At 51.4% G+C, this 26,555-nt stretch overlaps 1 protein-coding gene across 10 annotated transcripts in view; it reads left to right on the top strand.

The window, feature by feature from the left end:
• The window catches only part of LOC132401001 (calpain-8-like), a 149,885-nt gene that overhangs the window by 84,070 nt on the left and 39,260 nt on the right, over positions 1-26,555 (top strand). For 7 of the 10 annotated variants that reach the window (XM_059982707.1, XM_059982703.1, XM_059982700.1 and 4 more), the window contains 4 exons: positions 4,057-4,126; positions 4,629-4,747; positions 21,053-21,189; positions 23,088-23,262. In XM_059982707.1, the coding sequence (XP_059838690.1) occupies positions 4,667-4,747; positions 21,053-21,189; positions 23,088-23,262 (393 nt within the window). In that variant the 5' untranslated portion in view covers positions 4,057-4,126; positions 4,629-4,666. The remainder of the gene's footprint in view (positions 1-4,056; positions 4,127-4,628; positions 4,748-21,052; positions 21,190-23,087; positions 23,263-26,555) is intronic. The other 3 variants (XM_059982708.1, XM_059982702.1, XM_059982709.1) reach the window with 1 other exon arrangement.

Genomic DNA, 26,555 nt, shown 5'->3' with positions numbered 1-26,555 from the left:
TAGAGAGGTTGAATTAACTGATTTAAGGATTGAATCCCAAACCTCAATGGACAGAGAATATATTTAAATCATGCTTCCAGGCAGTTCTGATTTTATGAAAGGGGGCACGCCTCAAGGTTGTTAACTTATCGTGAATAGTAGATATTAAACCTCTGGCCAATGGGTTTATACAAAGAAACAAGACAACAATGTTTTTCTCAGTCATCTCAGGAAAGCCTGATATTAAAGGGTTAAGAAAATATCTAATTTGAAGATATCTAAAGAAATGAGTATTAGGTTGGTTAAACTTTGCAGAGAGTTGTTGAAAAGTTGCAAAACGATTATCTATGAAAAGATCTTCAAAGCGCCTAATGCCCTTTCTGTACCAACCATGAAATGTTGAGTCTTGCATAGAAGGTCAAAAGAGCTGGTTATGTAAAAAGGACCAGAAAGAGAAAAACCGTGAAGGCCATTATATCTTCTGAACTGAGCCCATATGCTCAAAGTATGTCTACTAAGAGGATTAACAATTAGTCTTGGCAAATGACAAGGAAGTGCGGATCCAGAAAGTGCAGAAATGGAGAAGTCCTTACTAGAGTTCAACTCCATTGCCACCCATTTTGGGCAGTCCAGCTGATTATGAGAGAAAGACCAAAAAGTAAGACAACGAATATCGGCTGCCCAGTAATATAAATGAAAATTGGGCAAGGCCATACCACTTTTTAGGTTTTTGAAGGTGAACTTTATTAAGTCTGGAACATTTGCCCTTCCATAAATAGGACGAAATAATAGAATCTAACAAATCAAAAAAAGCTTTAGAAATAAAAATTGAGAAAGATTGAAATAAGTATAAAAATTTAGGAAGGATATACATTTTAACAACATTAATTTGACCTACCAGAGACATGGACGGGGTGACCACTGTGCCAAACTCTGTTTTGTAGAGTTTAAAAGATTAGTAAAATTTTCTTGAAAAAGACTCTTAAAGTTCCTTGTTCCTGTAATGCTGAGGTAAGTAAATTTATTATTTACAACTTTAAAAGGGAGGTCATGAAATTCTAATATTTGTGCTTCTCTGTTAATTGGGAAGTGTTCGCTCTTATGTAAATTAAATTTGTATCCGGAAAGCTGGCTAAATTTATTGAGAAGTAAAAACATTGGGAAGCAGTCGGATTTGATATAAAAAGTAAAAGATCATCAGCATAATGAGAAAATTTATGCTGAACACCCCACCTTCAAATCTCCATCAATTCAGCCCAGCTACGAAACACAATCACCAGTGGCTCTATGGCCAGATCAAAATGTAAGAGACTTAAGGGGCACCTTTTCCGGGTGCCACATTTTAGACTAAAGGGCTGGGATTGCTGAGAGTTAGTCAAAACAGAAGTAGTGGGACATGAATATAGCAACTTGATCCATGTAATAAATCTTTGTCCAAAATCAAATTTTTTTAAAACCGCAAAAAAGATAATTCCATTCCACATAATCAAGTGCTTTCTCCATGTCATGAGAAATGACACATTCAGGATTCCAAGTTGGAAGTGAATATAAGATATTAAATAGGTGTTGTATATTAAAAAAGGGAGGCAATTTTTAATAAAACCAGTTTGATCTTCAGAAATAATAGAAGGTGCAATGTTCTCCAGTCTACAAGCCAAAACTTTAGTCAAAATTTTACCATCAACATTTAACAAAGAAATCGGCCTATACGAAGAACACTCTGTTGGATCTTTACCTTTTTTCGCTAAGAGAATGATATATGCCTCATTAAATGATGGTGGCAATTTACCATGTTTAAACACATCAGATAAAACTAAAAATAATTGAGGCGAAAGCAATGAGGAAAATGATTTATAAAATTCTGCGGAAAATCCATCAGGACCAAGAGATTTACCTGACTGCAGTGCAGAAATAGCTGGAGATAGTTCTTCTGGTGATAATGGGTCATTGAGTTTTGCTTTAAGATCAGAAGAAAGCGAAGGAATATTTAAACTATTTAAGAAATGCTCAACAGAAATACCATCATTTAAAGATTCAGAGGCGTAGAGTCAAGAATAATACTTCTTGAATGTGTCATTAATTTCAGAATGATTCAAGATTCCCATTACCCATGTGAATTTTTGTAATTTGTTCAGCTTTAGAGTGTCTTAATTGGTTGACTAAAAATTTACCAGATTTATCAGCATGAACATAAAACTGCAATTACTTTTGAGAAGTTGGGGTTCAACTGGATGAGTGGAGGAGATTTATGAGGCAACCTTTTTTAATAGAGAGGGTGGTAGGTGCTTGGGGTAGTGGTGGAAGCAGGTACAAGAGCATTTAAACAGCCACATGGACTTGCAGGGAATGAAGGGATCTACACCATGTGTGGGCAGATGGGCTTAATTAGATTGGCATCATGGTCGGCATAGATGGGATGGGCTGAAAGGCCAGTTCTTTGTCCTATCATATCTCATTGGGTGCCACAGGCACAGAAGCCAGCCCTTTGGCCACCACATCCATCTCTACTGATCTCTCTGCCAGCACTTGGTCTGCGGCCTACTCTGCATTGGCAAGTGGAAGGTGAATTAATTCTTTAGTCCAGAGATCCCCTGGGTCCTGTGGTTTGCTGTCTCCTGAACTGGAGCTCAGTGGAACCTGGAGCAGGTATTGCTGGGCTGATTATTCTGCCTTTCACAGTGGAATAGTGTCAAAACCTGGCTGCAGGGCCTGGAGCAAGCCTGCTGCTGTTGCTTAGACATTCAACTGCAGAAGCCTGCACAGGTGCGGGAAGCAGGGTGTGTACATCTAGTGCTTGAAGTATACGTGGATTACTTTACTAGGCCGAGCACAGAACTGATGGGCCAAACAGCCTCCTGCACAGGAACGAATCAATGCTACAGAAAGGGCACAATGATGGTGATAGGGTCATAGATACTACTGGACTAGAAATTACATTTGTTATCTGGGTTAGTAAAAAGTCAAGTCTATTGTCATTTAACTACATACATGTATGTAACATATATAACCATATAATGTATATAGAAACAAGACAGCATTTCTTCAAACCAGGGTGCAAGGCACAGAAGTATAGATACCACAACTTAGGTAAGAATAAAATCTACAGATAAATCACACATAAATAACAAACTAAAGGGCATTAATATTAAAGTATGGAACAGATTATCTAGTGACACTTTGAAAATGATGCTGCCAGGGGTTCAGAAGCTTAATGTCCTGGGGAAGAAACTGATTCTCATCCTGACCATTCTAGTCCTTATGCATCGGAGTCTCCTGCCTGATGGTAGAAAATCAAAGAGGATGCTGGGTGGATGGGTGGGATCCTTCATAATAGTAAGGGCCCTGCATAAACAGCACTTCTGATAAATATTGGAAAAGCTACAAAATCATCTTAAAATTCCATCAGCAAATTCTGTTTGTCTCAGCCCAGTTTAGCCTCTGTGTGATCCCAGACCCCCAGCTTGGTTAATCCCTGGGTGCCTCTAACGTGTTCCGATGAGCTGTAGAGACACTGAGTCTCACAGCGTGGAAACAGGCCTTTGGTCTGCTTGTCCATGTTGACTAAAATGTCAATCTGAGCTAGCCCCATTTCCCCTGAACCTTCCCTATCCAGGCACCTGTCCAAATGTTGTACTTGTACTTGCCTCAACCACTTCCCCTAGCAGCTGATTTCATCTACTAACCACCCTCTGTATGAGGACATTGCCCCTCGTCCCTTTTAAGTCTTTCCTCCCTCATTTTAAAAATATGTCCTCTAGTATTTGATCCCTTCTCTATGCCGCTCATGATTTTATACCCACCTATAAGGTCACTCCTCAGCCTCCTATGCACCAAGGAATTAAGTCCCAAACTGCCTAACCCCTTCCTGTAACTAAGCAAGTCCTGGCAATGTCTCTCATAAATCTTCTTACATTCTTGCCAGACACCCTGCTCAAGAATTCTTCTGGATAGCCAATAAATAACAGGTTCTTAGCAATGCCTGGCTTGTGAAAACTGAGATCCCCACACAATGGTACTGTGCTATATTTCCTTATCTTGTACCCTTCACTCCGAATGAAATCTCTCCTTTCTTTCCAGGAAATCCATTGGAAACCCCAGTTTTTTGTGGGAGGGGCCAGTCGTTTTGATGTGTGCCAAGGAAGAGTGGGTAAGTTCCAGTCGTGGTTCAGTAACTGGGACATCGACTTTCTCTGGGTTATAACACAGCCCTCATTTACACCACAACCCACACATCATAGCAAGAACTCCAATACCTTATAATGCAGACTAAATGGACATTATAACTGAGACCTCCCTGCATGTTATGACCCAAGTTCCTTGCCCATTGTGACCAAGACTTCCTGTTTCGTGATTATAACCCATAGTCTCTGTACGTTGTAGCCAGGGCTCCCAAACCTGCTCCCCATGCATTGTAGCACATAACACTCCCTCACATTACCACCCATGGCATGCCCAGTTCCATAATACAAATTCATATATTGTGTGAACAGGTCTTGCCCTGTGTTCTCTGAGCTCTGCTGTGTGTGGAGACAATATAACCTGTGTCACACCCTGTCTGTTTGGACAGATGCCCTCCTGCTGCGTGTGTGGGGATGAGATCCCCTGTTTGCGCACACTCTGATGCTGTCTCCCTCTGTACTGTCCCCCAGGAGACTGCTGGTTCTTGGCCGCCCTGGCCTCGCTCACTATGCAACAAGAACTCTTCAACCACATTGTTCCCCCAGACCAGAACTTCCAGAGGGAATACTGTGGCATCTTTCGCTTCCGGGTAAGTGCTGAACTTTACATGGTGCACCTGCAAACCAGTTGCTGATTGGTTCCTCCAGTTGACATCAGTGACTTGTCTCTGTTTGGCCAACACAGTGTTCAATGAAACTGGCCAGTCTAAAGTCCATCTCTCAGGGTTTGTGATTTAGACACTCCCTACATTACCCATATCCCTAATCCTACAAACTTAACCTCATGACCCTAACTCCATGTCCCTAATCCCAGGGGTGTGGTGTGGTTGATTTGACTCACCCTCAACAGCAGAGGGTTTCCTTCACTGACAAGACACCAGTTTGGAGCTGGGGAGGTCTGTCCTGCAGGGTAATGTCAGACAGACTGGATCCACACTTGTTGGAGTTTAGGAGATGAAAAGCAGTGAGGGATATCAGTTTAAGATTATGGTTTAGGGAAATGGGGTTGGGGATATGAGGTTAGGGTTGTGGGGGTGTAGGTTATTGGTTACGGATACAGGGTTATAGTTTTGGTGTTAGGGTCATGAAGTTAGGTTTATGGGATTAGGTTTATGGGGTTAGGGTCATGAGGTTAGGTTGATGAGGTTAGGTTTATGGGGTTAGGGTCATGAGGTTAGGGTCATGGGATTAGGTTTATGGGGTTAGGGTCATGGAGATAGGGTCATGAGGTTAGGTTTGGAGGATTAGGGACATGAGGTTAGGATATATACTGACATAGGTTTTTGAGAAGTTTAAGATGAGTCCCAGCCAGGTTATGTGTTTTGTCAGCCATATCTCCATACAAAATATGGAGTGGTCCATGTTCCTCCTTGCCCTCTCTTGGAACCTCTCCTTCAACCAGAAGTTCTTTATGTTCCTGACATCCATATAGTATCTTTAACTTACCCACCCTCCAGGTTCCCAGCATTGTATGGGGTCTCTCCGATCTTCTAACCCGCTTCAGATCATAGTCCCTGCAGTGTCTTGTGGGTTCATCCACATGAGGTTTTCCCCTTACGAGAGCATCTGGGACCAGGGGCTTTGTTTCAGAAGAATGGGGTGTTCAGTTAGGATTGTGAGGAAGAAGCTACTGTCCCAAAGATTGTGAGTGTTAGGATCCAACCCTGGAAAACTGAGGATTGTGGGAGGTTGGATGAGGAGACATGGGTTACCGTGGTGATGCAGGCTGTAGAGGCTGAGTGTTCTACCTCTTTCCTGTTTCTTGTAATCTCACTCCCCTCATCCCCCACTCCAGTTGCTGGGATGAGTGCCACTTTGGGGGGGACCCACCCTCTAGGGGATGGTAGCTGTTTGATTAGTGAGCAGAGGGAGCAATGGTGGAGATCTGATAGGTCCCATCAGGATTTGCATTGCTTGCAGCTTGGGGAGGACCTTCTTGAGTTTTAGAAGATCTTAAGGATAAATGTTGAGAGGTTTGCACGACTGGAAGAATCCTGAACAGAGGGACAGAGATTCAAGATAGACGACCAGTCATTTAAACCTGGGGAGTGTAGCAACTTCTCGCTGAGGGTGGTGAATCTCTGGAATTCTCTGCCTCTGAAGGAACAAGGAACTGGCACAGAAGACCAGCAATGATCAGCTACGATCATATTGAATGTTTTGACAGATTTGAAGAGCCGAGTAGCCTCCTCCTGCTGCTGTTTCCTTGTTTAGTTTGATCAAGTTGAGCAGCAGAACAGCCTCCTCCTTTCATGATAACTGGAGGTGAATGTTTACCTTGGCAAGTCAGATTGCAGTGCAGTTTGATTATTTACTCTAGGGTTGGACTCTTTCAAATTTGATTTGGAAAAAACAGAGGACTGAATTTGATTCTTTACACTTTATGACAATGAATAGCCTAAATCCGCAGTTCCAAACACAGCTTTGTGTGGAATACAATCACCAGGTGGATTCAATAAGCTGGTGCCTCAGCAATGGAGTTGGCATACAGCGAGTTTTCAAACACAGCCAAAGGTGAAGAGTTTAGACTGGTTGCTATAGGGACAGCGGTTATGGAACAGAAATGCCTATATACCTTTAGACATTCGGAGACATGTTTGGGGAGGGGAGGGACTACAGCTATGCAAGATGATAACGAGACTGCCCTTGGAATATTGTGTCCCAGTCTGCTCTGGTCAGCCAGCTATAGGCAGGATGCCATTAAGTTGGAAAATGTGCCAAAAAGATTCACGAGGATGTCTGGAAGGTTTGAGTTACAGGAGAGACAATTGGATAGGCTGTGACGGTAGGAGGCTGAAGCATAACCTTTAGAAATTTGTGAAATTGTGAAATCACAAATGCTACAGATAGGGGAGATTCTCAAAGACTGTTTCACAAAGTAGGGGTGTGGTCTAAAGCCAGAGGATATAGGATTAATGTGATACTTCCCTTTCATCCCAGGTATTAGACTGGTAAATCCTGTTTGGACTGTCTCCAGTGTTACTGTGTCTCTTCTGAAAAGAGGAGACAAACTCTCTTTACACTTGTATAGCTGTAATAATACATCCTTGGTCAGTAAATAACAAAATGCCCATTACCCTCCACAGCATTGGTTGGACCGGCCTGCAGAGTTGTCAGATTCGTGCACTGGGGCAGCCGAGATTCCTCCATATATCGCTCAGTGACTGTTGCCAGGGTCTAGCACACGCTCAGTGACTGTTGTCAGGGTCCGGCACACGCTCAGTGACTGTTGTCAGGGACCAGCACACGCTCAGTGACTGTTGTCAGGGACCAGCACACGCTCAGTGACTGTTGTCAGGGTCCAGCACACGCTCAGTGACTGTTGTCAGGGATCAGCAGACACTCAGTGACTGTTGTCAGGGATCAGCAGACACTCAGTGACTGTTGTCAGGGATCAGCAGACACTCAGTGACTGTTGTCAGGGATCAGCACACGCTCAGTGACTGTTGTCAGGGATCAGCAGACACTCAGTGACTGTTGTCAGGGATCAGCAGACACTCAGTGACTGTTGTCAGGGTCCAGCCCACGCTCAGTGACTGTTGTGAGGGACCAGCCCACACTCAGTGGCTGTTGTCAGGGTCCAGCACACACTCAGTGACTGTTGTCAGGGTCCAGCACACGCTCAGTGACTGTTGTCAGGGTCCGGCACACACTCGGTGACTATTGTCAGGGTCCGGCACACGCTCAGTGACTGTTGTTAGTGTCCGGCACATGCTCAGTGACTGTTGTTAGTGTCCAGCACACGCTCAGTGACTGTTGTCAGGGTCCAGCACACACTCAGTGACTGTTGTCAGGGTCCAGCACACGCTCAGTGACTGTTGTCAGGGTCCAGCACACGCTCAGTGACTATTGTCAGGGTCCAGCACACACTCAGTGACTGTTGTCAGGGTCCGGCAAACACTCAGTGTCTGTTGTCAGGGTCCAGCACACGCTCAGTGACTGTTGTCAGGGTCCAGCACACGCTCAGTGACTGTTGTCAGGGTCCAGCACACACTCAGTGACTGTTGTCAGGGTCCAGCACACACTCAGTGACTGTTGTCAGGGTCTAGCACACGCTCAGTGACTGTTGTCAGGGTCCGGCAGACACTCAGTGACTGTTGTCAGGGTCCAGCACACGCTCAGTGACTGTTGTCAGGGTCCAGCAGACACTCAGTGACTGTTGTCAGGGTCCAGCACACACTCAGTGACTATTGTCAGGGTCCGGCAGACACTCAGTGACTGTTGTCAGGGTACGGCAGACACTCAGTGACTGTTGTCAGGGTCCAGCACACGCTTAGTGACTGTTGTCAGGGTCCAGCAGACACTCAGTGACTGTTGTCAGGGTCCAGCACACACTCAGTGACTATTGTCAGGGTCCGGCAGACACTCAGTGTCTGTTGTCAGGGTCCGGCAGACACTCAGTGACTGTTGTCAGGGTCCAGCACACACTCAGTGACTATTGTCAGGGTCCGGCAGACACTCAGTGTCTGTTGTCAGGGTCCAGCAGACACTCAGTGACTGTTGTCAGGGTCCAGCACACACTCAGTGACTATTGTCAGGGTCCGGCAGACACTCAGTGTCTGTTGTCAGGGTCCGGCACACGCTCAGTGACTGTTGTCAGGGTCCAGCACACACTCAGTGACTGTTGTCAGGGTCCAGCACACACTCAGTGACTGTTGTCAGGGTCTAGCACACGCTCAGTGACTGTTGTCAGGGTCCAGCACACGCTCAGTGACTGTTGTCAGGGTCCAGCAGACACTCAGTGACTGTTGTCAGGGTCCAGCACACGCTCAGTGACTATTGTCAGGGTCCGGCAGACACACAGTGTCTGTTGTCAGGGTCCAGCACACACTCAGTGACTGTTGTCAGGGTCTAGCACACGCTCAGTGACTGTTGTCAGGGTACGGCAGACACTCAGTGACTGTTGTCAGGGTCCAGCACACGCTTAGTGACTGTTGTCAGGGTCCAGCAGACACTCAGTGACTGCTGTCAGGGTCCAGCACACACTCAGTGACTATTGTCAGGGTCCGGCAGACACTCAGTGTCTGTTGTCAGGGTCCGGCAGACACTCACTGACTGTTGTCAGGGTCCAGCACACACTCAGTGACTATTGTCAGGGTCCGGCAGACACTCAGTGACTGTTGTCAGGGTCCGGCACACGCTCAGTGACTGTTGTCAGGGTCCGGCACACACTCAGTGACTGTTGTCAGGGTCCAGCACACACTCAGTGACTGTTGTCAGGGTCTAGCACACGCTCAGTGACTGTTGTCAGGGATCAGCAGACACTCAGTGGCTGTTGTCAGGGTCCAGCACACACTCAGTGACTGTTGTTAGTGTCCGGCACACGCTCAGTGACTGTTGTTAGTGTCCGGCACACGCTCAGTGACTGTTGTCAGGGTCCAGCACACGCTCAGTGACTGTTGTCAGGGTCCAGCACACGCTCAGTGACTGTTGTCAGGGTCCAGCAGACACTCAGTGACTGTTGTCAGGGTCCAGCACACACTCAGTGACTATTGTCAGGGTCCAGCAGACACTCAGTGACTGTTGTCAGGGTCCAGCACACGCTCAGTGACTGTTGTGAGGGACCAGCACACGCTCAGTGACTGTTGTCAGGGTCCAGCACACGCTCAGTGACTGTTGTCAGGGTCCAGCAGACACTCAGTGACTGTTGTCAGGGTCCAGCACACGCTCAGTGACTGTTGTCAGGGTCCGGCAGACACTCAGTGTCTGTTGTCAGGGTCCAGCACACACTCAGTGTCTGTTGTCAGGGTCCAGCACACACTCAGTGACTGTTGTCAGGGTCCGGCAGACACTCAGTGTCTGTTGTCAGGGTCCAGCACACGCTCAGTGACTGTTGTCAGGGTCCAGCACACACTCAGTGACTGTTGTCAGGGTCCAGCACACACTCAGTGACTGTTGTCAGGGTCTAGCACACGCTCAGTGACTGTTGTCAGGGTCCGGCAGACACTCAGTGACTGTTGTCAGGGTCCAGCACACGCTCAGTGAATGTTGTCAGGGTCCAGCACACACTCAGTGACTATTGTCAGGGTCCGGCAGACACTCAGTGTCTGTTGTCAGGGTCCGGCACACGCTCAGTGACTGTTGTCAGGGTCCAGCACACACTCAGTGACTGTTGTCAGGGTCCAGCACACACTCAGTGACTGTTGTCAGGGTCTAGCACACGCTCAGTGACTGTTGTCAGGGTCCAGCACACGCTCAGTGTCTGTTGTCAGGGTCCGGCACACGCTCAGTGACAGTTGTCAGGGTCCGGCACACGCTCAGTGACTGTTGTCAGGGTCCGGCACACGCTCAGTGACTGTTGTCAGGGTCCGGCACACGCTCAGTGTCTGTTGTCAGGGTCCAGCACACACTCAGTGACTGTTGTCAGGGTCCAGCACACGCTCAGTGACTGTTGTCAGGGTCCAGCACACGCTCAGTGACTGTTGTCAGGGTCCAGCACACGCTCAGTGACTGTTGTCAGGGTCCAGCACACGCTCAGTGACTGTTGTCAGGGTCCAGCACACGCTCAGTGACTGTTGTGAGGGACCAGCACACGCTCAGTGGCTGTTGTCAGGGTCCAGCACACGCTCAGTGGCTGTTGTCAGGGTCCAGCACACGCTCAGTGACTGTTGTCAGGGTCCAGCACACACTCAGTGACTGTTGTTAGAGTCCGGCACACGCTCAGTGACTGTTGTTAGTGACCGGCACACGCTCAGTGACTGTTGTTAGTGTCCTTGTCAGGGTCCAGCACACGCTCAGTGACTGTTGTCAGGGTCCAGCAGACACTCAGTGACTGTTGTCAGGGTCCAGCACACACTCAGTGACTATTGTCAGGGTCCAGCAGACACTCAGTGACTGTTGTCAGGGTCCAGCACACGCTCAGTGACAGTTGTGAGGGACCAGCACACGCTCAGTGGCTGTTGTCAGGGTCCAGCACACGCTCAGTGACTGTTGTCAGGGTCCAGCACACACTCAGTGACTGTTGTCAGGGTCCAGCACACACTCAGTGACTGTTGTCAGGGTCCAGCACACGCTCAGTGACTGTTGTCAGGGTCCGGCAGACGCTCAGTGACTGTTGTCAGTGTCCGGCACACGCTCAGTGACTGTTGTCAGTGTCCGGCACACGCTCAGTGACTGTTGTCAGGGTCCGGCACACGCTCAGTGACTGTTGTCAGGGTCCGGCACACGCTCAGTGACTGTTGTCAGGGTCCAGCACATGCTCAGTGTCTGTTGTCAGGGTCCGGCAGACACTCAGTGTCTGTTGTCAGGGTCCAGCACACGCTCAGTGACTGTTGTCAGGGTCCAGCACACACTCAGTGACTGTTGTCAGGGTCCAGCACACACTCAGTGACTGTTGTCAGGGTCTAGCACACGCTCAGTGACTGTTGTCAGGGTCCGGCAGACACTCAGTGACTGTTGTCAGGGTCCGGCAGACACTCAGTGACTGTTGTCAGGGTCCAGCACACGCTCAGTGACTGTTGTCAGGGTCCAGCACACGCTCAGTGACTGTTGTCAGGGTCCGGCACACGCTCAGTGACTGTTGTCAGTGTCCGGCACAAGCTCAGTGACTGTTGTCAGTGTCCGGCACACGCTCAGTGACTGTTGTCAGGGTCCAGCAGACACTCAGTGGCTGTTGTCAGGGTCCAGCACACACTCAGTGACTGTTGTCAGGGTCCGGCAGACACTCAGTGACTGTTGTCAGGGTCCGGCACACGCTCAGTGACTGTTGTCAGGGTCCGGCACACACTCAGTGACTGTTGTCAGGGTCCAGCACACACTCAGTGACTGTTGTCAGGGTCTAGCACACGCTCAGTGACTGTTGTCAGGGATCAGCAGACACTCAGTGGCTGTTGTCAGGGTCCAGCACACACTCAGTGACTGTTGTTAGTGTCCGGCACACGCTCAGTGACTGTTGTTAGTGTCCGGCACACGCTCAGTGACTGTTGTCAGGGTCCAGCACACGCTCAGTGACTGTTGTCAGGGTCCAGCACACGCTCAGTGACTGTTGTCAGGGTCCAGCAGACACTCAGTGACTGTTGTCAGGGTCCAGCACACACTCAGTGACTATTGTCAGGGTCCAGCAGACACTCAGTGACTGTTGTCAGGGTCCAGCACACGCTCAGTGACTGTTGTGAGGGACCAGCACACGCTCAGTGACTGTTGTCAGGGTCCAGCACACGCTCAGTGACTGTTGTCAGGGTCCAGCAGACACTCAGTGACTGTTGTCAGGGTCCAGCACACGCTCAGTGACTGTTGTCAGGGTCCGGCAGACACTCAGTGTCTGTTGTCAGGGTCCAGCACACACTCAGTGTCTGTTGTCAGGGTCCAGCACACACTCAGTGACTATTGTCAGGGTCCGGCAGACACTCAGTGTCTGTTGTCAGGGTCCGGCACACGCTCAGTGACTGTTGTCAGGGTCCAGCACACACTCAGTGACTGTTGTCAGGGTCCAGCACACACTCAGTGACTGTTGTCAGGGTCTAGCACACGCTCAGTGACTGTTGTCAGGGTCCAGCACACGCTCAGTGTCTGTTGTCAGGGTCCGGCACACGCTCAGTGACAGTTGTCAGGGTCCGGCACACGCTCAGTGACTGTTGTCAGGGTCCGGCACACGCTCAGTGACTGTTGTCAGGGTCCGGCACACGCTCAGTGTCTGTTGTCAGGGTCCAGCACACACTCAGTGACTGTTGTCAGGGTCCAGCACACGCTCAGTGACTGTTGTCAGGGTCCAGCACACGCTCAGTGACTGTTGTCAGGGTCCAGCACACGCTCAGTGACTGTTGTCAGGGTCCAGCACACGCTCAGTGACTGTTGTCAGGGTCCAGCACACGCTCAGTGACTGTTGTCAGGGTCCAGCACACGCTCAGTGACTGTTGTCAGGGTCCAGCACACGCTCAGTGACTATTGTCAGGGTCCAGCACACACTCAGTGACTGTTGTCAGGGTCCGGCAAACACTCAGTGTCTGTTGTCAGGGTCCGGCACACGCTCAGTGACTGTTGTCAGGGTCCAGCACACACTCAGTGACTGTTGTCAGGGTCCAGCACACACTCAGTGACTGTTGTCAGGGTCCAGCACACGCTCAGTGGCTGTTGTCAGGGTCCAGCACACGCTCAGTGACTGTTGTCAGGGTCCAGCACACGCTCAGTGGCTGTTGTCAGGGTCCAGCACACACTCAGTGACTGTTGTTAGAGTCCGGCACACGCTCAGTGACTGTTGTTAGTGACCGGCACACGCTCAGTGACTGTTGTTAGTGTCCTTGTCAGGGTCCAGCACACGCTCAGTGACTGTTGTCAGGGTCCAGCAGACACTCAGTGACTGTTGTCAGGGTCCAGCACACACTCAGTGACTATTGTCAGGGTCCAGCAGACACTCAGTGACTGTTGTCAGGGTCCAGCACACGCTCAGTGACAGTTGTGAGGGACCAGCACACGCTCAGTGGCTGTTGTCAGGGTCCAGCACACGCTCAGTGACTGTTGTCAGGGTCCAGCACACACTCAGTGACTGTTGTCAGGGTCCAGCACACACTCAGTGACTGTTGTCAGGGTCCAGCACACGCTCAGTGACTGTTGTCAGGGTCCGGCAGACGCTCAGTGACTGTTGTCAGTGTCCGGCACACGCTCAGTGACTGTTGTCAGTGTCCGGCACACGCTCAGTGACTGTTGTCAGGGTCCGGCACACGCTCAGTGACTGTTGTCAGGGTCCAGCACATGCTCAGTGTCTGTTGTCAGGGTCCGGCAGACACTCAGTGTCTGTTGTCAGGGTCCGGCACACGCTCAGTGACTGTTGTCAGGGTCCAGCACACACTCAGTGACTGTTGTCAGGGTCCAGCACACACTCAGTGACTGTTGTCAGGGTCTAGCACACGCTCAGTGACTGTTGTCAGGGTCCGGCAGACACTCAGTGACTGTTGTCAGGGTCCAGCACACGCTCAGTGACTGTTGTCAGGGTCCAGCAGACACTCAGTGACTGTTGTCAGGGTCCAGCACACACTCAGTGACTGTTGTCAGGGTCCGGCACACGCTCAGTGACTGTTGTCAGTGTCCGGCAGACACTCAGTGACTGTTGTCAGGGTCCAGCACACACTCAGTGACTGTTGTCAGGGTCCGGCACACGCTCAGTGACTGTTGTCAGGGCCCAGCACACGCTCAGTGACTGTTGTCAGGGTCCAGCACACGCTCAGTGACTGTTGTCAGGGTCCAGCACACGCTCAGTGACTGTTGTCAGGGCCCAGCACACACTCAGTGACTGTTGTCAGGGTCCAGCACACACTCAGTGACTGTTGTCAGGGTCCGGCACACGCTCAGTGACTGTTGTCAGTGTCCAGCACACACTCAGTGACTGTTGTCAGGGTCCAGCAGACACTCAGTGGCTGTTGTCAGGGTCCAGCACACACTCAGTGACTGTTGTCAGGGTCCAGCACACGCTCAGTGACTGTTGTGAGGGACCAGCCCACGCTCAGTGTCTGTTGTCAGGGTCCAGCACACGCTCAGTGACTGTTGTCAGGGTCCAGCACACGCTCAGTGACTGTTGTCAGGGTCCAGCAGACACTCAGTGACTGTTGTCAGGGTCCAGCACACGCTCAGTGACTATTGTCAGGGTCCGGCAGACACTCAGTGTCTGTTGTCAGGGTCCAGCACACACTCAGTGACTGTTGTCAGGGTCCGGCAGACACTCAGTGTCTGTTGTCAGGGTCCGGCACACGCTCAGTGACTGTTGTCAGGGTCCAGCACACACTCAGTGACTGTTGTCAGGGTCCAGCACACACTCAGTGACTGTTGTCAGGGTCCAGCACACGCTCAGTGACTGTTGTCAGGGTCCAGCACACGCTCAGTGACTGTTGTCAGGGTCCAGCAGACACTCAGTGACTGTTGTCAGGGTCCAGCACACGCTCAGTGACTGTTGTCAGGATCCAGCAGACACTCAGTGACTGTTGTCAGGGTCCAGCACACGCTCAGTGACTGTTGTCAGGGTCCAGCACACACTCAGTGGCTGTTGTCAGGGTCCAGCACACACTCAGTGACTGTTGTCAGGGTCCAGCACACACTCAGTGACTGTTGTCAGGGTCCAGCACACACTCAGTGACTGTTGTCAGGGTCTAGCACACGCTCAGTGACTGTTGTCAGGGATCAGCAGACACTCAGTGGCTGTTGTCAGGGTCCAGCACACACTCAGTGACTGTTGTTAGTGTCCGGCACACGCTCAGTGACTGTTGTTAGTGTCCGGCACACGCTCAGTGACTGTTGTCAGGGTCCAGCACACGCTCAGTGACTGTTGTCAGGGTCCAGCACACGCTCAGTGACTGTTGTCAGGGTCCAGCAGACACTCAGTGACTGTTGTCAGGGTCCAGCACACACTCAGTGACTATTGTCAGGGTCCAGCAGACACTCAGTGACTGTTGTCAGGGTCCAGCACACGCTCAGTGACTGTTGTGAGGGACCAGCACACGCTCAGTGACTGTTGTCAGGGTCCAGCACACGCTCAGTGACTGTTGTCAGGGTCCAGCAGACACTCAGTGACTGTTGTCAGGGTCCAGCACACGCTCAGTGACTGTTGTCAGGGTCCGGCAGACACTCAGTGTCTGTTGTCAGGGTCCAGCACACACTCAGTGTCTGTTGTCAGGGTCCAGCACACACTCAGTGACTGTTGTCAGGGTCCGGCAGACACTCAGTGTCTGTTGTCAGGGTCCAGCACACGCTCAGTGACTGTTGTCAGGGTCCAGCACACACTCAGTGACTGTTGTCAGGGTCCAGCACACGCTCAGTGACTGTTGTCAGGGTCCGGCAGACACTCAGTGACTGTTGTCAGGGTCCGGCAGACACTCAGTGACTGTTGTCAGGGTCCAGCACACGCTCAGTGAATGTTGTCAGGGTCCAGCACACACTCAGTGACTATTGTCAGGGTCCGGCAGACACTCAGTGTCTGTTGTCAGGGTCCGGCACACGCTCAGTGACTGTTGTCAGGGTCCAGCACACACTCAGTGACTGTTGTCAGGGTCCAGCACACACTCAGTGACTGTTGTCAGGGTCTAGCACACGCTCAGTGACTGTTGTCAGGGTCCAGCACACGCTCAGTGTCTGTTGTCAGGGTCCGGCACACGCTCAGTGACAGTTGTCAGGGTCCGGCACACGCTCAGTGACTGTTGTCAGGGTCCGGCACACGCTCAGTGACTGTTGTCAGCGTCCGGCACACGCTCAGTGTCTGTTGTCAGGGTCCAGCACACACTCAGTGACTGTTGTCAGGGTCCAGCACACGCTCAGTGACTGTTGTCAGGGTCCAGCACACGCTCAGTGACTGTTGTCAGGGTCCAGCACACGCTCAGTGACTGTTGTCAGGGTCCAGCACACGCTCAGTGACTGTTGTCAGGGTCCAGCACACGCTCAGTGACTGTTGTGAGGGACCAGCACACGCTCAGTGGCTGTTGTCAGGGTCCAGCACACGCTCAGTGACTGTTGTCAGGGTCCAGCACACGCTCAGTGGCTGTTGTCAGGGTCCAGCACACACTCAGTGACTGTTGTTAGAGTCCGGCACACGCTCAGTGACTGTTGTTAGTGACCGGCACACGCTCAGTGACTGTTGTTAGTGTCCTTGTCAGGGTCCAGCACACGCTCAGTGACTGTTGTCAGGGTCCAGCAGACACTCAGTGACTGTTGTCAGGGTCCAGCACACACTCAGTGACTATTGTCAGGGTCCAGCAGACACTCAGTGACTGTTGTCAGGGTCCAGCACACGCTCAGTGACAGTTGTGAGGGACCAGCACACGCTCAGTGGCTGTTGTCAGGGTCCAGCACACACTCAGTGACTGTTGTCAGGGTCCAGCACACACTCAGTGACTGTTGTCAGGGTCCGGCACACGCTCAGTGACTGTTGTCAGGGTCCAGCACACGCTCAGTGACTGTTGTCAGGGTCCAGCACACGCTCAGTGACTGTTGTCAGTGTCCGGCACACGCTCAGTGACTGTTGTCAGGGTCCAGCACACACTCAGTGACTGTTGTCAGGGTCCAGCACACACTCAGTGACTGTTGTCAGGGTCCAGCACACACTCAGTGACTGTTGTCAGGGTCCAGCACACGCTCAGTGACTGTTGTCAGGGTCCGGCAGACGCTCAGTGACTGTTGTCAGTGTCCGGCACACGCTCAGTGACTGTTGTCAGTGTCCGGCACACGCTCAGTGACTGTTGTCAGGGTCCGGCACACGCTCAGTGACTGTTGTCAGGGTCCAGCACATGCTCAGTGTCTGTTGTCAGGGTCCGGCAGACACTCAGTGTCTGTTGTCAGGGTCCAGCACACGCTCAGTGACTGTTGTCAGGGTCCAGCACACACTCAGTGACTGTTGTCAGGGTCCAGCACACACTCAGTGACTGTTGTCAGGGTCTAGCACACGCTCAGTGACTGTTGTCAGGGTCCGGCAGACACTCAGTGACTGTTGTCAGGGTCCAGCACACGCTCAGTGACTGTTGTCAGGGTCCAGCAGACACTCAGTGACTGTTGTCAGGGTCCAGCACACACTCAGTGACTGTTGTCAGGGTCCGGCACACGCTCAGTGACTGTTGTCAGTGTCCGGCAGACACTCAGTGACTGTTGTCAGGGTCCAGCACACACTCAGTGACTGTTGTCAGGGTCCGGCACACGCTCAGTGACTGTTGTCAGTGTCCGGCACACGCTCAGTGACTGTTGTCAGTGTCCAGCACACGCTCAGTGACTGTTGTCAGGGTCCAGCAGACACTCAGTGGCTGTTGTCAGGGTCCAGCACACACTCAGTGACTGTTGTCAGTGTCCGGCACACGCTCAGTGACTGTTGTCAGTGTCCAGCACACGCTCAGTGACTGTTGTCAGGGTCCAGCACACGCTCAGTGACTGTTGTCAGGGTCCAGCAGACACTCAGTGACTGTTGTCAGGGTCCAGCACACGCTCAGTGACTATTGCCAGGGTCCAGCAGACACTCAGTGACTGTTGTCAGGGTCCAGCACACGCTCAGTGACTGTTGTGAGGGACCAGCCCACGCTCAGTGTCTGTTGTCAGGGTCCAGCACACGCTCAGTGACTGTTGTCAGGGTCCAGCACACGCTCAGTGACTGTTGTCAGGGTCCAGCAGACACTCAGTGACTGTTGTCAGGGTCCAGCACACGCTCAGTGACTATTGTCAGGGTCCGGCAGACACTCAGTGTCTGTTGTCAGGGTCCAGCACACACTCAGTGACTGTTGTCAGGGTCCGGCAGACACTCAGTGTCTGTTGTCAGGGTCCAGCACACGCTCAGTGACTGTTGTCAGGGTCCAGCACACACTCAGTGACTGTTGTCAGGGTCCAGCACACACTCAGTGACTGTTGTCAGGGTCCAGCACACGCTCAGTGACTGTTGTCAGGGTCCAGCAGACACTCAGTGACTGTTGTCAGGGTCCAGCACACGCTCAGTGACTGTTGTCAGGATCCAGCAGACACTCAGTGACTGTTGTCAGGGTCCAGCACACGCTCAGTGACTGTTGTCAGGGTCCAGCACACACTCAGTGGCTGTTGTCAGGGTCCAGCACACACTCAGTGACTGTTGTCAGGGTCCAGCACACACTCAGTGACTGTTGTCAGGGTCCAGCACACGCTCAGTGACTGTTGTCAGGGTCTAGCACACGCTCAGTGACTGTTGTCAGGGATCAGCACACGCTCCGTGGCTGTTGTCAGGGTCCGGCAGACACTCAGTGTCTGTTGTCAGGGTCCAGCACACGCTCAGTGACTGTTGTCAGGGTCCAGCACATGCTCAGTGTCTGTTGTCAGGGTCCGACAGACACTCAGTGTCTGTTGTCAGGGTCCAGCACACGCTCAGTGACTGTTGTCAGGGTCCGGCAGACACTCAGTGACTGTTGTCAGGGTCCAGCACACGCTCAGTGACTGTTGTCAGGGTCCAGCAGACACTCAGTGACTGTTGTCAGGGTCCAGCACACACTCAGTGACTATTGTCAGGGTCCGGCAGACACTCAGTGTCTGTTGTCAGGGTCCGGCAGACACTCAGTGACTGTTGTCAGGGTCCGGCACACACTCAGTGACTGTTGTCAGGGTCCGGCACACACTCAGTGACTGTTGTCAGGGTCCGGCACACACTCAGTGACTGTTGTCAGGGTCTAGCACACGCTCAGTGACTGTTGTCAGGGATCAGCAGACACTCAGTGGCTGTTGTCAGGGTCCCGCACACACTCAGTGACTGTTGTCAGTGTCCGGCACACGCTCAGTGACTGTTGTCAGTGTCCGGCACACGCTCAGTGACTGTTGTCAGTGTCCGGCACACGCTCAGTGACTGTTGTCAGGGTCCGGCACACGCTCAGTGACTGTTGTCAGGGTCCGGCACACGCTCAGTGTCTGTTGTCAGGGTCCGGCACACGCTCAGTGACTGTTGTCAGGGTCCGGCACACGCTCAGTGACTGTTGTCAGGGTCCGGCACACGCTCAGTGACTGTTGTCAGGGTCCGGCACACGCTCAGTGACTGTTGTCAGGGTCCGGCACACGCTCAGTGACTGTTGTCAGGGTCCGGCACACGCTCAGTGACTGTTGTCAGGGTCCGGCACACGCTCAGTGACTGTTGTCAGGGTCCGGCACACGCTCAGTGACTGTTGTCAGGGTCCGGCACACGCTCAGTGACTGTTGTCAGGGTCCGGCACACGCTCAGTGACTGTTGTCAGGGTCCGGCACACGCTCAGTGACTGTTGTCAGGGTCCAGCACACGCTCAGTGACTGTTCTCAGGGTCCAGCACACGCTCAGTGACTGTTGTCAGGGCCCAGCACACACTCAGTGACTGTTGTCAGGGTCCAGCACACGCTCAGTGACTGTTATGAGTGTCCGGCACACGCTCAGTGACTGTTGTCACGGTCCAGCACACGCTCAGTGACTGTTATGAGTGTCCAGCACACGCTCAGTGACTGTTGTCAGGGTCCAGCACACGCTCAGTGACTGTTGTAAGGGACCAGCACACGCTCAGTGACTGTTGTCAGGGTCCAGCACACACTCAGTGACTATTGTCAGGGTCCGGCACACGCTCAGTGACTGTTGTGAGGTACCAGCACACGCTCAGTGGCTGTTGTCAGTGTCCAGCACACGCTCAGTGACTGTTGTCAGGGTCCAGCACACGCTCAGTGACTGTTGTAAGGGACCAGCACACGCTCAGTGACTGTTGTCAGGGTCCAGCACACGCTCAGTGACTGTTGTCAGTGTCCAGCACACACTCAGTGACTGTTGTCAGGGTCCAGCACACGCTCAGTGACTGTTGTCAGGGTCCAGCACACACTCAGTGACTGTTGTCAGGGTCCAGCACACGCTCAGTGACTGTTGTCAGGGTCCAGCACACGCTCAGTGACTATTGTCAGGGTCCGGCAGACACTCAGTGGACTGGATAGTGGTCTCCTCCATCTCTGCTGTGCAAATGCTTGTTTCGGGTGACTAAAGCAATTGGGGGAGGATGATCGTTAGTCTCTGCCACACGGTTTATTGATGACTGCATGACCGAAAGCGTGAGCCCAACCAGTTATTAACAGGACCCCACAAGATGCTGGGGTTAGACGGTAGCTGTGGAAGGAGATGGGCCAGCAGGCGTGTAGAAATCTTCAATATCTCCCCAGCAGCTCCAGGTCCCAGTGCCTGTGTATCCCGCCACTCACTAACAACTGCCTGACTGGAGTCTGGAGTGGGAACCTGCCATAGGCCTGTGGAGGATGCGCAGGGGCACGTCCCATGCCTGAGCGTCAGGCTGACACGTGGGGGCTGAGGGATGGTAGTGCGTCCTGCCTGACAATGTTCACACCTGGGTGGGTAGGAGGAGTGAATGGTGCCGGTGTGGGGACCCGGATCAACAGGGATTTCCCCAGACGGATGGGACGCAGGAGGGTGGTGTTATTTCAGCTTCCCCTCCCCTTGTGTGTGACCTCTGCTGTCCTGACAGTTCTGGTATTTTGGTGACTGGGTGGAAGTTGTCGTTGATGACCGTCTCCCCACCGATGACAATAACCAGTTGATCTTCGTCAGTTCGTGTGACAAGAATGAGTTCTGGTGTGCCCTCCTCGAAAAGGCCTATGCCAAGTAAGGAAAGTGTCAAGGGGTGGTGGGGAAGAATCCTTTGTGTGGGAGGAGTCGTGTGGTGGTGGGGGAGGAGTTGCTTGACAGGAGGGGGGGGTGTCAATGGCTATGGGAGGGGTTACTGGTGGGGGTGGGGCTATTTGGGCCACTAGTTGGGTGAGGGGGACACTGGACAGGGGGAGAACTAATTCTACAATCCACCTCTTAGCTATTGGACCACTCAAGTTGCCTTCCCTTGGCACAGCTTCATGCCAACTCCTCTACCTGCCCCATCCTTTGTAAACCCACCTCCTTCTTAACCCCTCGAACCGTCAATGGGCATTCCCATTGGCCGTCATTCCTGGCCATTCCCTGTCCAATTTCCACTCTCCACCCTGGCAGTGCTTGTTATCATCACAACATGTGTGGCAGGTATTATGATCCCAATCACATCTGCCCCAACCAGTCCTTCCCACCTGCTCCCCCCCTTATACATACTCCCCATACCCCTATTCCCACCTTCCCACCCACACCCACATCACCCTCCCTCCTGCCCACCCAATACCCCTCACCCATTCCCAACCATCTACCATCTCAGACCCCACAAGCCCTCCTCACACATCTGAGTACAAGCTCCAGTTCCTAAAATGTGGAGAACTTCCTTGAGGAGTGACTGGGATCTACCCCCAATTCCACTCACTGGCCAGTGATTCCCTTGCCCACATCCAAAGATAATCTCTGGAGTAAGGTTGTTGGGGAACGTTAGGTTCATGGCTGTTTTCTCAGCGTCTTCAGTAGCCATTTGTTTTAGCCCTGGAGTCTTGGAGAGATACAGATGGACACAGGCCCTTTACTCCACTGTCCAGCCAACCATCACCCACGCATTTACACGAGAATAGTACAACCCAGGAGTAGGCCCTTCAGCCTGTCATATTTGTGATGAACATGTTGCTGAATTAATCTTAATCCCTATCCCTTCGTTCCCTGTATTTTCATGTGCCTGCCTTAACAACTTCTGCCGTGGTTCCTGACAGCCCAATCCAGGCAGCTAATCTCCTTTAACCATTCCCCATTGAAGCCCCTTCTTACTGGGTGTCTCTGGAGGTGAAGCTTGTTAGCCCCACACTAACAGCCACTGGACTCAGCGGTGAGAAAACCACCTTCATCAAACAATGTACGTCTACAGTCGGTATGACTTGGGTCCCACCGAAACCGGGAAGCCGGGATGTTTCGCCCACCCGAACCCCGATCTGTGTGAACGCTGTCCCCATGCAATTGCCCGTCGGCAAGAAAATTACAGACTGTACCATGCTTCCGTCTTCCAGATGTGGCTCAAAATCCGGCTCAAACAAACGTGCTCCCCCACGGGAGTATTACTCCTTCCTCCTCAAAGTCGTTCATCTGCACAAAGCTCCTTGTACAACCGGGATGACATCCTCGGTCACCTTCCCTCCCATCTTCTCCCAGCTCCCACCAAAAAGACCCTGACCCACATCGGTGGCCCTCACAAAAACCTTCACCCTGCGTTCTCTAAAACCTTCTCCCAACTCCACCATCCTGATTGGCTGACACAACATTCCTAAGCTGAACAACGTAGCTCCTTATCTTTAGCACAAACCCAAACAGGCTGAAAGCAGAACAGACGGCTGAAATTAAATACCTACAGCATAGCAGTGAAAATCTTAGCCAGGGCATTATACCATTTCCAACAATTTTATTCCCACACACTCTTAACTGCCTCTAGATTCTCTCCCTCAGCCACACACCAATTAACCTGGATCTTTGGAATGTGCGAGGAAACCAGAAGGCCTGGGGGAAATGGTGGGGGCGGAACTCCATTCAGGGGGCAGGAAGCAGTGGCTTCGCCAGCCGGCACCATTGAACTCTGGTGATTACAACTCTGTTGTCTTTGTGCCTCACAGGCTGTACGGATCCTATGGAGATCTGCAAATGGGACAAATCGCAGAGGCAATGGTGGACTTCACTGGAGGGATTAAGTTGGAGATCTCACTGAGGAGCTCACCTTCCAATCTCTGGAGGATGCTGAAGAGAGCCATCGACCTGGGTTCCTTTGTGGGCTGCACCACCTCATCTTTGGTGAGACATGGCACCGATTCCTGCCCAGGGAGGCTGAGCCCCGGCTGAGACAGGACGACTGTAGTTCTGTCCTTCACCCTCAGCTGTGCCGGCGCAGCTCGTACCAGCGTGGGTGTGGGGGATGGGTGAGGAGAGACAGGCCACAAAGCAACAGTGCAGCAAGGTCCATTGAGAGGGAGGGCTGGGGTTGAGCTGCTCTCTGGATTACTGGGAGGCCATCCTTGAGTTGCCTGCAAGCTGCTGACCTGGGGTGAGCACGTGCCCCCGAATTGTTTCTGCTGAGCAGTGGAAGTGGCCATTGAGAAAGATCACGGCTGAATTTTTTCTTCAATGCCCATTCCCTGCACCAACTCCACATTCCCGAACTCCTTTGAGACAGAGACTCCATAGCCTCAGGGCAGAGAATTGCAGAGATTCATCACCCTCGGGGGAAGACATCTCTTCACATCTCACTCCCTGGTTCTAGATATCCCATAAGTCACTCCACATCCAATTCGGAGTTTCAGTCACATCAACTTCTGTTCTTCAGAACTCCATGCAATACATTCCCAGTGTCAACCGAACCTCAAAGAACTTAGCCCCACTGTGGGAGTCCTGCCCGGAATCTCTGTGGCTCCTTATCTGTCGCAAGTACTATACTTCTTCCTTCGGGAGGGCGATGAGACCTGTGCATGGTGTTCTGTGGTGTAACCAATGGGGCCTCACCAGAGCAGAGATTCAACCCCTCCCCGTGGCCCCACTGATACTTGTGTTGAATGCCCCGCTTAATCTTCCACAATGATCCAGGGATGTAACCGTCTTCTGGAGGGTTGCCTATGAGCAACCACCATTGGTGCTCTGCGGTGCTTGAAGTTCAGCCATGTTGTTCCTTTCTGTGCCTTGTGGTGCATCAGGTGACAGCTTTGCCGTTTCTTTAGCATTTTGTCTGTTTTTATGAGATTGAGTTGCCAGCTCGATGCTCAACCCAGCACGGATGAAAAGTGTGCGAGGAGCCGGCTGGATTTGAACTCAGGACCTCTTGCCCTCCAAGTCCGGTGCGGATGCCACTGCACCACTGGCCAGTTTGAAGTTCAGGCTCCAACTCATTAACCTAAGCCAAAGTTCAACAAACTGCAAATTTACAGCAGATGTGATCACCAAGTCAGAAACAGGCCATTCAGCCCGACTTGTCCAAACTGTCTGTGTTGCACAGAAAGAACTCCTATCTGCCTGCACTTGACCCATAATCCTCTAAACCTCTCCTATGCAGGTACTTACCTAAATGGCTTTTAAACGTTGCTGATGTGCCTGCCTTGATCATTATGTCTGACAGCTCATTATAAATGTTCTGAAGCTGCTCCTGATGTTCCTTTTAAATCTCTCACCTTAAGCTTATGCCCTCTTGTTATTAGCAGCCCCTCCATGCAAAAAAGCCCCTTGTGAGTTTGTATATCTCTGTCAGATCACCCCTCAATCTCCTACATTCCAGGGAAGAAAGTGCTGCTCTACACAACTTCTCCTTGTATCTCAGGCCCCCAAGACCAGCCAAAGTCCTGGTATATCTTTTCCACACTCTTTCTAGTTTAATAACGTGTTTCCTGTTATGGGCAATCAGGGAGCACATTGTTGTCCTGGGCCACACCAGATGACATTGTACTCCCACCTGCTGCACATAATCTTCCCTGCTATGCCTGTCTTAATTTAATCTGTTCACAAAGCCATATCGTTCCCCTTGGCCTCCGGAGTCTCTCACTCACCAAAGTCCACACAGCAGTGGATTGACGTTCAGAGGGATCTTGCGGTCAAAATCCCTAGCTGCCTGAAAATGGTTGTATAGCTTGACAAGGTGGTAAAGAAGGCACGTGACATGTCTTACTACTCGAGAGTCAGGAACTATGTTGCAGCTTCATAAAACAGCTTAGCTTATCAGGAGTTTTGCATTATCAGTTCTGGTCAACCCATGTAGAGACTTTGGACTGGGTGCAGAAGATGTGTGTAAGAAATATATTTTCAAATCTTGTTCTTTGTTTATTTCTGATTCAGCAACAGGATGAATGCACAAACAAAGGAGGCAATGTACAAGTGCTGAAGGTTAAAGGAGATTATAGTTATAAAAATACTGTAAATAAAAGGAAGAACACATAAAGCCATAAGGAAAGAGCAAATAGCCATGATCAACCAGTCAATGAAATGAGTCATGTGATGCTGGGAGGAAGCTTATGTGCCGGACAGCCTTTACTACTTCTTTTTAAGCCCATTACCCTTCCTGGGTGTAGGCTGCTGACAGATTCCACTGTCTTTCAAGTTGTCCACGGATGTAGCCCATCTTCTTGGTGTATCCTTCCTCTCCCAGGAATGAGGTCTTTGGAGCTTCTGTTGACATTTTTGTAGCTCTGGGTTTTTACGGGATGGGGTTGCTCGTCCCATGCCCAGCACTCCCTCCCTTTCACAGCTGGGCTTGGGACCGTCCATGGCTGCCTTTTCTACAGCTGGTCTCTTTCTCCCCTCTCCTCCCTCATTCTCCTACCACTGGTTGTGATCCAGCCTCAGACACGATTCCACCTTGTATGAAAAGGCTGCCCCTTTTCATACTCGCCCAAGTATTTTTCCATTCAGTCATGAAGTGAGGGATTCCCCAGTCTTTTAAGTGTATTTATTCTGTAAGCCCCCTTTTCCTCCATCTTCCACACCCTGGTCTCTCTTTTCTCCTGTGTTGTCTGCTCTCCATGTATCCTTCTAATTCCGGAGCCTTATGGGACTGGGCTTGTGCTCTCAGGTGCAGAGTCCTGCTCGGACCTCAGTGGGAGACTCTCAGGACTGCCACCATATTGAGTATTGGGGTCATACCGTATACTTCTGTCCCATCCACCAGAGCCCCAATCCTTAGCTATTAGTGTCTTCATATGGACAAAATCTGCAACCTTGCCCACTCTTCCTGACCTGTTTCAATCAATTTACATGCTTGGGTGGTCTTTTGTCTGGTTTTTGGCTGAATTAGAGTTACCACTTGCCTAGTAAAGGGTGGGCACACGTTGCTCTGCTGCCTGACAAGTCTTGTTCTTTATTTCCAACGAGATCCAAAAGGCCATACCCTGACTCTGCTTTGCCTTGTGCTCCTGAATCAGCAAAGTTGAAGGACTGCATTCTGAAAAATATTTTCATTACCCTGTTTGCCAAGGTGCTGCCTGGATTCACGTGCACATACGAGAAAGAGAGTTTGGACAAGGTTAGCTTATTTCCTCTGAAGCAGCGGAGGTGAGGGGAGGCCTGGTAGAGGTTTTTCAATTGTGGGAGGCAGAGATAGAATAGGTAAC

The sequence above is a fragment of the Hypanus sabinus genome, chromosome 10 (assembly GCF_030144855.1).
Source record: "Hypanus sabinus isolate sHypSab1 chromosome 10, sHypSab1.hap1, whole genome shotgun sequence".
Classification (NCBI taxonomy): Eukaryota; Metazoa; Chordata; class Chondrichthyes; order Myliobatiformes; family Dasyatidae; genus Hypanus; species Hypanus sabinus.
The sequence above is the reverse complement of the archived record's forward strand: the minus strand, read 5'-3'. Positions and strand labels throughout refer to the sequence as shown.